At 52.4% G+C, this 11,314-nt stretch overlaps 1 protein-coding gene across 1 annotated transcript in view; it reads right to left on the bottom strand.

Moving 5' to 3' along the window:
• Positions 1 to 1,087: 1,087 nt before the first annotated feature.
• The window catches only part of SNX5 (sorting nexin 5), an 88,778-nt gene continuing 78,551 nt past the window's right edge, over positions 1,088 to 11,314 (bottom strand). Inside the window, exon 14 of the mRNA XM_028500049.1 lies at positions 1,088 to 1,144. Within this exon, the coding sequence (XP_028355850.1) occupies positions 1,131 to 1,144 (14 nt within the window). The 3' untranslated portion in view covers positions 1,088 to 1,130. The remainder of the gene's footprint in view (positions 1,145 to 11,314) is intronic.

Genomic DNA, 11,314 nt, shown 5'->3' with positions numbered 1-11,314 from the left:
GGGAGCCAGCGCGCTGGATCCCAACCCTTGACCTTCCTGCAAGATGGCTTCTGAGCGGCCCTGCCGGCCAGAGCTGGGCATCTGACTCCTCCTTAGCGGAGCACCAGCAGCATTGGGGGCGGGGGCGGTGGGGTGGGATAAGAGCAGCAGTTGCTGTTGGTGAAGCAATTAGGAGTCTAGGCGCTAAGCTTCATGCTCTAGGTGGGCTGTATCATTTCATTCTTTTAACAACCTCTAATACACACCAAGTGTGTCCCCATAAAACCCAGGGAAAAAATTACTATAATCAAAAAAAAATTTTTTAAGTGAGTCCCACGTGTTCACAAATAACTGAGTAAAGTCAAAGTCCTGAAACCGAAAAAGGGGAACCTCCCAGAAGGTCTGAGCACATGTGGTGTGACTGCTTGAGGCCAAACTAGACCTTGGGGTCAACATAGTTTTCTATTAAGTAGATAGAAAAATGTTCACATCTGCATATGTTCTATGTAACAAAGCCTGCATCAGCACCACCTCTGTTTTCATTCAGTATTTATTGTGATTCAACACTGTAAATGTTTCACATGACATCATACTTTAGAGGAAGAAATGAAGGATCAGAGAGGTGGAATAACCTGCCCAGGGTCACACAGCTTATCAATGAGAGATTCCGTGATGGAGTAGCTGCTAGTTAACCCCCCACTACTGACTTTTCCCCACCTGTCACGTCAGATTCAAGGCTCCTGGCACTGAGCCGAGGTGGGCAGGGAAGGGGTGTACGTTCCGACAGCATCCCAAGGCCAAATACAAACTGGGGGAGGCACCAGAGTGTGATGCCACCACCACCTCCATGTCATCACAGTGAGTACATTGTGTGCAAACAGAACGTGGTCAGTACGCTGTCCCGGTGGTAGAATGGACAGTCAACTCTCGGAAGCCTCTCTGGCCCTCCCTGGCTTTTCCCTTTAAGCCAATAAGAAGGGGCTGTGGAGCGTTCCAGTCTCCCTTACCCTAGGCAGGCCCAGAGGCGTTGGGTGACTTGCCCAAGGTCACACAGCTGGCTGGAGAACCATGGACCACACATGCAGCTGCAAACCCGTTTCATGGCCTGCTTCCTCTCTCCTTCTCTGGAATGCCCCTTTGCTGCTAGAGTTTCAGTGGTTCAAACCTAGAGGGCAGAATGGGTTGGGCTGGGTTTTTCACAAGCTCCTTCACAGGTTACAGGCAAGATTTTACTCTTGAACAGAAAGTAGGAATTTATTAAGTATGGTTTAAGGCACAGCTCTCTCCCTCCTCCCCACTCCAAACACATTAGGATCTTTTTTCCCCACCCACCCCACCCCCAAAATTATTCTACAGGGCAGAAAAGAGGAATTTGTGAGTTTTCCCATTCCTAGTGGGACGTTTCCCAAAAAAAGACAATTAAATCTTCACTGCTCAATAGGAAGAGGGCAGCTCCCGGCCCCGTGGCTGCCTGAGAAAAAGGCAAACGGGAAGAAAGCTCAGCTCAGGTCCAAGGCCACAGAATCCAGGCCTCTCGTCCAATCGTTCCATCTGGGACCCAGGGGTCCACATCTTCCAGGTCCCTCTAGGAGGATTAATAGTCTGCCAGAACTCATGAGCTGTGGGGTCAGCAGTGCTGATACCTGAGTTCATGGCTAAGGAGCTGCAGGGAGCAGGAGGCCATTCCTACCTCACTCAGAGATGGACAGTCCAGTTGGAAGCTAAGCTACTTCTAAAGGATGGTAAGATATCAAGGATGGTATTATATCAGTGAGCTTTTGCTGCATAACAAACCACCCCAAAACTCGGTGGTTTAAAACAACCACCATTTATTTAGCTCATGATTCTGCAGGTTAGCAATATGGGGTGGGCTCAACTGGGTGATTCTTTTGGCCCCAGCTGGGCTCACTCCTACATCTTTGGCCAGTGGCAGGGTTTGCCCGGCCTGGCTGATCTAGGAGGGCTCGGCCAAGGTGGCGTGCCCCTGATCTGTGTGGCCTCATCCTCAGCAGGGAAGCCTGGGCTTTATACCTGGTAGCTGGCAGGATCCCAAGACAAGAGCAGAAGTACTCAAGGTCATAAAGTCACCTGGACTATATTCCAATGGCTAAGTCAAGTCACAAGGCCAGGCCTGAATTGAGGACGGAGAAACTGGCTCTAGCTGTTCATGGGAGAAGCTGCAAAGTCACATCACAAAGGGGCATGGATACAGGGAGGAGAGAAGGACTGTCACCATGTTCCCAGATGTCCTTTCTAAATTCTTCCAGGAAAAAAGTAGGGGCTCCAGACGAAAACAAAAATGTGGAATAGAATAGTCCATCCAAGCAAGGGTTCTGTGGCACCAGCCTGATGTGCATCTGCTAAGTGCAAACCTTAAGCCTTAGCAGTGGTGAGCTAGAGCCTGTGAGAGCTGGTGCATGACAGCCAACTATTAAATACTCCGGAATTTTGTGAGCCCCTTGTTAAACCACCACTGCTTGAAATTGGCCACGGTGGGAGTATTTACACCCTGGGAATTGGCAAAGCACTACAAATCAGAGAGCTGGCTTAGCAGGGCACCACTGCCCTTAGGCCAAAACAAACACTTTCTCTTCCAATCTCATGAGTAAGATGGACAGATACACAGTGAAAGAGGATAACACACTAATCAGAACATGATGAGTGCAGTACGGGAAAGAAATGGAGAGACCAGAGACTCAGAGAGAAAGGAACCCATAGTTCCCGAGAGGTGGGGATTAGCTAAGTCATCTCGGAGGAGGTGGCCTTTTAGCTGGGCCTGGAAGGGTAAAGAAGCAGAGGCAAGGCTGCAGCCTGAGGGGGCAGCACAGGCAAAGGCGGAGAGCCGGGCTGAGATCACAAGTGTTTAGTCTGAGTTTGGCTTCCAGTGAGGTCAGAAGTTTAATTATCCCCATCTCCATCTTGGGAAATAAGTGGTCCAGGCAGGCACATGGCCCTGCCCCCTACCTGCCCTTCCCCCACCCTGTTCTAGAATCTCGGAGAACAGCTGCAATTCCTTCTCCCTCTCCCTCCCCTTCTCGGAAGCAGCAGCAGGTGGTCTATCCACCACCCCTGATTTGACACCTGGCTGTGTGCACTCAGACAAGTTGCTTCATCTTTCTGAGTCCTGGTTTCCATGTCAGTAAAACGGAGTGAAAGTAACTGCAGGGTCACCAGGATTCGGGGGTGGTGCCTGTGTAGCACGGTGGCTGACCCCCAGGTGTGGACACTCAGGGTGGGGAGTGTGTGTGTGTGTGTGTGTGTGTGAGAGAGAGAGAGAGAGAGACAGAGACAGAGACAGAGAGACAGACAGACAGACAGACAGACAGATTCGTTTTTTCCTTCTTTTTAGGCCCTGGCCGACCCCCTCTTGGCCTCCTCCATCTGCTCTGGGAGGTGAGGCCGCTCTCCTTCCCAGGCTTGGGTGGGTGGGGAGAAGCCCTGGGTGGCCTGGCCGTGTGTTGGTTGGTTCTAGGTGGGCAGCTGCGCTGAACCTTGACCACTTCAATCCAGCTTCGCTGATGTACCCACTTCAGACAAAGGGTTCGTGGGGACGCCTGGCCCCAGCCCCCAGCCTGTCCCTCTTTGCCCGCAGCCCAGGCCCCCCATGAGGGGACTGTGCCAGCCACACCTGCCTGGAGAGACCTCTTCAGGAAACAGCACCAACCCCTCCAGGGACAAGGGGCGGGGTGTCTGGTTGGGACGGGGCCCAGGAACAAGCGGGCAGCACATGAGGGCGCCAGGTCAGCCAGGTCAGCGATCCAAGCAAATATTTGGCATATCAGTGCTCAAGGCTGACCTTGACAGTCCATCACCGCGTCCTCGGAAGTGGTATCAGGCTGCTCTCCCCCACGCTTCCCCTCATTACAGGGATAGGTATTTCTAGCTGGGGGCAGGGGCCCACCCATCTTCCCAGCCCCCGGCCTACAGCTCCTGCCTTGCCCACCTCACCCCAGGTGGTCCCTGGACAAATCAGTTTCTCCCCCAGAGTGAGCCGCTGGGGGCGCCAAGCACCCGTCCCTCCAGGAGAAAGGCCGCTGGCTCGCCCTCCCCCAGACCACCGCAGCAAACACCCCGGCCCCCGCCAGCTGGCGAGGATGTCCCTCTCTAAACCCCTGAGGGAGACAGCCTCGGAGGGAGGCGAGGGAGCTGCACCCACACCCCCTGCGTCCCCTGCGGCTGCAGAGGGCGTCCTGCGCTTTCTCAGAAAGCTGCTGAGCGTGGCCCCAGCCAAGAGCCAAGAGCGCAGCACTGCCTCTCTGGGTGCTTTGTTCCACTTCCTGGAGGCTAAAAATACCCTGGCACTGCCAAGGCAGCCCTTGAGAGCCCAGGGGAGCCGGCACCTGGCACAATTAAAAGGAGAAACGCAGTCACTCCTTCAGCTCAGAATAAGCCAGCCTCCTGGACGCCCTGCCCCCTGCCCACTTGGTCTGCAAGGGAAGCCTCCCTGCACCCCTGCTGTGCCCCTGCTTCCTCTCTCCTTCCCCAGGTTGGACCACCTCCATCCCCGTCTGGCCGGAGCCTGGGGTTGCCTACACGACTGTGCTCTGACACGTGTCAGAACAGCAGCTCTCCTGCAGAACGCCCTGGAAGCCTCACATTCCTCTAGCAAAGCTGCAGTTAGCAGCCAGGCTTCAAATGGAAATTCCCGTAGTGGGTGATAACCCAGTGGCTTAAATTCAAGACAACCTGCCTCAGTCCGTCTGCATCTTCTCAGGACCTCAAGTCTCTGTGAGAGTCTGATGAGAGCTCCGGCACCAGGGCAACATTCTCCAAGCAATTCGAGGGAACGTACGGATGGCCTGAACCCCAGCCAGGACTCCCCACAAACACCCCCAAGTGAGGAGCCCTCCATGTGCCGGAAGCCGGGCCCTGAGCTACACCCTGAGATGGAAGATGGCGGAGTGGCGCGAGTGCGGGGCGGTGGGGTGAGGACGGGGGCGCTATGGGACTGCGGAGGGGAGGAGGCGCCGGTACCAGCGGGTGTGGAGGGGAAGAGGGTGCGTTAGAATGGGGTTTTGAAGGACAGACAGGATTTAACCAGAGAGAAAATGCAGGCTCAGAGAACTTGTGTTCACAGCAGGGCATGAAAAAGCAGCCTTGTTTGGGAGCAGGGGTGGCCAAAAGACTTGTACAGGGTATGAAGGGCGAGTGTGTTGGTTTTCCATTGCTGTGTAACAAGCAACACATGCTAATTATCTCAGTTTCCCTGAGTCAGGAGCGAGCACAGCTCTGCGGGGTTCTCCTCTCACGAACTGGGTTCTCAGCTGGGGCTGTGACACCCCCCGACCCCACCCCTGAGGCTTCAAGGCAGGACATCGGCCTCCCAGGTCGTCCAGGGGATTGGCAGAATTCCCTGCCTTGCAACTCCTACTGCTTGTGGGCTGGAGGCTGCCGCGGGCTCCTAGAGGCCTCCGCGGTTCCCAGAGGCTGCCCCCGGCCCCCTCCCCGTGGCCTGCTCACTCCATAAACTGGCCAAGACAGAATCTTGTATAAAGTAACCTCATCGGGGCAGCATCCCTCTGCCTTTGCCATATTCTGTTGTCAAGCAGCCAGTCACACAGTTCGTCCACACTGGGGGAGGGGATTATATGGGGCCGGTGGGGGAGGGGGGGATTAAAAATAGGGAGTGGAAATCATGGGGCCATCGTAGAATTCTGCTGACCACGGTAAGACTTGGCTGGAAAACAGGGTTACAGCCCAGATGAGAAGGCCCTTGATTCTGTGGGAGACAGGACGCCACTGAAAGGGGATGGGGGGGAAGAACGAGAGCAGAGGCACAGGTCATTGCCCTTTGGGAAGGTGGTCGCCCTGGTTCCAGGGCAGAGGATGAGGGGCTGTGGCCATGGGGATGGAGAAGAAAGACCCGATAGCCACCTGGCTGTCTACTCAAGTGTCACCTGATCAGTAAGGCTCTCCCTGTCCACCTGACATAAAATGACCACCTGTCTCTTCTCCCAACTCCACACCCAGCCTTATTGTCTCACAGCCCTGACCACCATTGGTCATGCTCTGTGTTTGCCTGTTTATCGGCAAACATAATTGTCTTTCTCTCCCTCACAGAACGTAAGGACTTTGTTTGGCTTAGTGCTGTATCTCCAGCCACTAAAACAGTGCCTGGAGTATAGTACATGCCCAATAAATATTTGCTAACTACAAGAATGAATGCATGAATGAATGGGTTTAAGAAATTCTGGCAATAGACTTGCTTGAACTCCATACAATTAAAATGTAGCAGCAGAAGAAGGCTGCGTTGCTGATATGCTGAGGTTGGTCTTGATAGATTTCGTGGTGATGCTCAGCATCTCCTTGGGAAGGGGTAGGTCAAGATGGGAAGTAGTCACTGAGGTTAGCTTTGGTCGAGTGTATCTGAGATGGTTAGGATCAGCCAGGTCGGGTTATCTAGTGGGCATTTGGAATTGTGAGATTCAGAGCTCGTGAGATGAATAGAGAATAAGGGAATAGACTGTGCAGTCAGTGCTAATAGAGGGCAGATGAAATCATGAGGGTAAATGACAGACGAGAACCAAGGATGCGCCTGGAAAGAAGGAGCCCCTCTGAGAGGTAGGAGAAGAGAGGGGAGGGGGTGCCAGAGAAAGAGTTCTGGAAGGCAGGCCAAGCAAACAAGACAAGGACCGAAAGGCTGTGGCGATGAGGGGGCCGCTGGTGACCACGTGAGCGCAATCTCAGAGTCGTTGCGGATTCCAAGTCACTGAGAGGCTGCATGTGGGTACCAACCACCCTTCAAGGAGGAACCTGGGGCAATGCTGAGAACAGACATGATGGCGAGGAAGGGAGGAGGGGGAAAAAGAGGGCGGGTCCCAGAGTGAGCGGAGGAGATTCTGGGATGGCCTAAAAGCACAGACCCAGCAAACTCACCGGAACATTCCCCGCCCTGCCTGTCCCAACCCTCTCCTCAGCAGAACGTGGGCAGGCACAGGAGGAGCTGAGGAAAGGAGGGACTTGGGTGGAGAACACATGCAGGTCCTTGGCCTTGAACTAGCTGTTGAGAGAAGCTTAGAATGGAATCCTCGCGGGAGCTCAGGAGCTGAGGGCGCCTGGTTACACGTGGAGTGTCCTGCTCTCACCCTTTCCTGCGGGGTTGGAACCCGTTACAGCCCTGTGGCAGATGGCATTTTCTAAAAATGGCCACACAGTATCTCCCGTCCCATGTGCTCTTCCACGATGGGACCTTGACATACTGCCATCAAGCAGTGAGGCCTGTGTCCCTCCACCCTGAACCTGGTGGCCTTTGTGAGTCAACTAGTAGAGTCTGGCATCAACCACGGCAGGTGACCTCATCCTCGTGGTTGGACCTCACGGTTGGACAGGGCCATGCAGCTTCCGAAGGTTTCTGTCTCTGGAGACATGTGTCTTTGAAGCCCTGGATCACCATATAATAAGTCTGATTAACCTAAAACCACCACAAAGAGAGACCCTCGGCCCAGCCTCAGCTGAGCTCCCAGCCAACACATCCGTGCCGCGCCTCTCGCCAAGGCTCTTGACTGTGATCTGCCTTGTTCCTGGGGCGGAGCATAATGTCCTGCCCGTTCCCCTTCCCCACCGAGCATTCCCTGGGAAGGCTGGCTTTATTCCCCCATCTGGGGCCCAGAGTAAGTGATAAGCAAGCAGGCCCTCAGCGGGGTACCCCCCCTGAGCAGGTCCCAGTGGTCATGGGCACAGGTCACCTGCCAGCTCCCAGACCCCCACCTACTCCACTCCAGGAAACATGGAAAATCCAGAGACCATCCCGGGCCCAGCTGCACTCCAGGAAGAGACTGGGCAGGCTGCCCAGAATTACACAAAATGGACTTTGGGCTGAGTGCCCAAGCTGGACTGATGCCCCCACCTGCTTAGAAAGGGCACTCTTCGGAACCAAGGCCACACCTTGTCACGAAAGGCAAATGTTGGCAGAGCAGGACAGATGGGTGGGAGGGGCCCCTGGGGTAGACGAGGCACCTCCTCGGTGCCTCCCCAGCCTGTCAGTCGGAGGAGGGGAAGGCGGCCCTCACATGCAGGTAGTAAGTCATCCTTGTTATTGAGGGCAGCCCAGCTGCTTCTGAGAACGGGCTGCTGAGGCATCTGGGACTCATCTCCCAAATCCCAGCCTTTAGCAGTGAGATAAATAGAGTTTAGGGAGCATCACGAGATGGTCCTCCTTAGAGCAAAACCGATAAGTGAAAATCAGGAAAAAACTGTTTCATATCCTGCACTTGTGATAGGATACATGTAACCCGCCATTTAAGATAGGATTCGATTTATTATTTAAGTTGCTTTATTCTCGGTTATCCATTCTTTGGATAAATATCCAGGGAGCATCTAGTATGCGCCCAGCACCAAAAGAAAAAGACATGTTTTCATGAACACGTATCAATATATGTAAGAATATGCAAAGGCTATTTCCAGAACAGCGGTCCTCAATCAGGGTCCCTGGGGACATTTGTTAATGTCTTGGAGCTATTTTTGGCATCTAGTGGGTAGAGGCCAGGGATGCTGCTGCATATCCTACAATGCACAGGACTGTACCCACAACATAGAATTATTTGGTCTGAAATGCCACTAGGGCTGAGATTGAGAAGCTCTGGCCTGGAAGGATGAACATAACACAAGAAACAGGTGAGCAATTGTTACCTGTGAGGCAGGGGAACTGGGAGACCAGGATACACGGATGTGTGAGATGATTATTCTTCATCATGTGCTGTTTTGAACCATTTTGTAGGATTTCTTACCACATGCATGTATTACTTATTTTCTAAAAGGAATAACTATGACTGGTCGTAGCCATACTTATTTGGTGGCCTTCTCCTGGTTGTTGGGGGAAAGGAATTTGAAAAGGAGGGAAAACCAAGGCGTTCATGGGCCATCCAGCCTCCTCTGGTCCAGGACTCCTCGACCTCGCCCCACTGACACTATGGACCAGACCATTCTTTCCTGTGGGAGGCCATCCTGTGCACTGTAGGATGTTTAGCAACATCCCTGGCTTCTGCCCACCTGATGCCAGGAGCATCCTCCCTTTCGTTGTGACAACCAAAGATATTCCCAAATGTCCCGGAGGAGGGTGGCAAGGGGCAAAATCATCTCTGGTTGGGAACCACTGTGCCAAACCTCCTCTGCAAATCCAAACGCAAAGAGTTTCCCATTCACTGACCTCACAGATCTACAGTGGTCCAGCTGGCCCCTCAGGTGGACACATAACCGCGCAAACTGGCACAAGGATGTGGAGAGAGCAGAAGCGCATGGGTCCCAGCTGCCCGCGGGGACTGACGCTCACAGAGAGTAAGAGGGGTCTCGGGGCTCCTCTGAGCCATCCACCCGTTTCGCCGAGGAGGAAACAGAGCAGAGAGGTGATGTGGCCAAAGTCACACAGTGTATCATGACCAGTGACACTGGGACCACTCTATTCCCTGTAGCATCCCAAGACGTCCCTCGGAGGCTTTCCTTGTCCCTCATCCACTCCCTGTTCCATGGGCACCCCAGAGTCTCCTGGGATCCCCTCCTGAAAGTGGACCACCTAAGATAGTGCATGGCTAGTGCGTGTGTTTTCTGCATTCACCCTGTCTTTCTAGATAAGCAATCGCTCTGCTGTTCCTGGCACAGCATGGGCTCCAGTGTGAACCGGCTTGCTTGTGGACACAGAGTTGTCTCCTAGGGACTCATTCTGCAGCCACAGGCAGCTGGGACCTGGGGAAAGCTGGTTTACAAAACTCTCTGACTTTTCATTGATAGAGAGCAGCAGGGAGGAATGGCATGAGAATCAAACCCCACCTTGTTTCAGCTCCCTGGGGAAGGCAAGTCAGAGTGAGCCTGGCCTTGGCAATGAAGTCGGCCAAGCCAGCTGGTCCCTTCTCTCCTTCCGGTGTGAAAAACAGGTTGCTTTTTTCATGGTGAAGAACCCAGGCTTTGAAGCTGGACTGCCTGCGTTTGTAACTCCAATCTGCTACTTCCACATGCCATGCCTGTGTGGTCTCAGGCAAGTTACTCGACCTCTCTGAGCCTGAGCTGCTGCGTCAATAAATGGCAATAACAGTGTTGGCTTCATAGTATCATTAGAGTCAGCTGAGATAAAACACATGACATTCTTAGCATGGTGACCAGCACACTGTAACTACGAGTGAAATGATTCCTGCTGCTATTACTGTATGATTCATTATAAATATAAGTATGAATATAATGTTTATAAATATAATTATATAAATTTCATATATATTATAATAAGTGTAATAATACCATGGCTCATGGGCCCAATACAGGTTTTCACAAATAAATCCCATTTGGGGACAGATGGGCTGGCAAACTAATGAGAAATTTCTGGTCATTTGTATGACATCCCTCCCCCCACCCCATATTGGAAAATAAAAGGATCTTTTAAAAACAAATTTTAATGGTGGTCCAGCTCATCTGAACAGGACACAATTGCCCTGTTCTTGGTTTTGGCTGTTTTCCAGCCGCGGTGTTCTTCTCATTGATCAGAGAGAAATCCCCAAGGTTTGGCAAAGGAAGCTTTTAACTGCTCTGGATGGACCGATTTTTGGCTTACCTGCTCAAGCATATAACTGAGGGAGAGACAGAGAGAAAGAGAGAGAATGAATCACTTTGAGATTACTTTGAGATAAATATATAGTCAGACATCCCCCTTCCTGATCAGACCTAAAACAGACACCTCTCCTGTCTCTCCCAGCTCTGGGGAAGGAGGGCACAAAGGAGGAACTGAATTTTCTTGATCTTTATCAAAATAATGATGTGTGATAATAACAACTGCTCTCCTTCATCATATGTGCTTGCTCTATGTTGGATTTCCCCAGAAACAGACCCTGAGACAAGTATCTAGTCAACCTACTTTATTTGGAGGGAATCCTGCAGGCACCAGGAAGGGATAGGGAAAGTGTCAGAGACTGGAAGTCAGCCAGTAAAGGGTGTGTTATCAAGCACGTTATCACTGGGGCAACGGCACTTACTCTCCCCAGGAACCGTGGGATGAGGGAGCTGGGGAATTTATACCCCAGCCCATCAGTCACGGGGTGAGGGCTGCTCCTGGCGGCGGGGGGTGGTCAATTCCCTGGCCCTTGCAGCCTCCCCCAGTGCAAGCAGCCAGAGGAAGCCCTGGGCAAAAAGTCACAAGAGACAGAGTGGGGCTTTCTGGAAAGGGAACGTGTGGGGTGAAGGGGCACCAATAGCACCCAAATAACAAACCCCAAAATATAATGAGTCCCTATTTCCCCACTCAAAAGATCCAAAGGATGTGTGACATAATTGAATATATAATCTTTCTTTTTAAATAGATGAAATATTTAATCATCTATTTATAACAAGTAACTTATTTGCCATCCATGCCCACGAT

This window comes from Physeter macrocephalus, chromosome 14 (assembly GCF_002837175.3).
Source record: "Physeter macrocephalus isolate SW-GA chromosome 14, ASM283717v5, whole genome shotgun sequence".
Lineage (NCBI taxonomy): Eukaryota > Metazoa > Chordata > Mammalia > Artiodactyla > Physeteridae > Physeter > Physeter macrocephalus.
The sequence above is the reverse complement of the archived record's forward strand: the minus strand, read 5'-3'. Positions and strand labels throughout refer to the sequence as shown.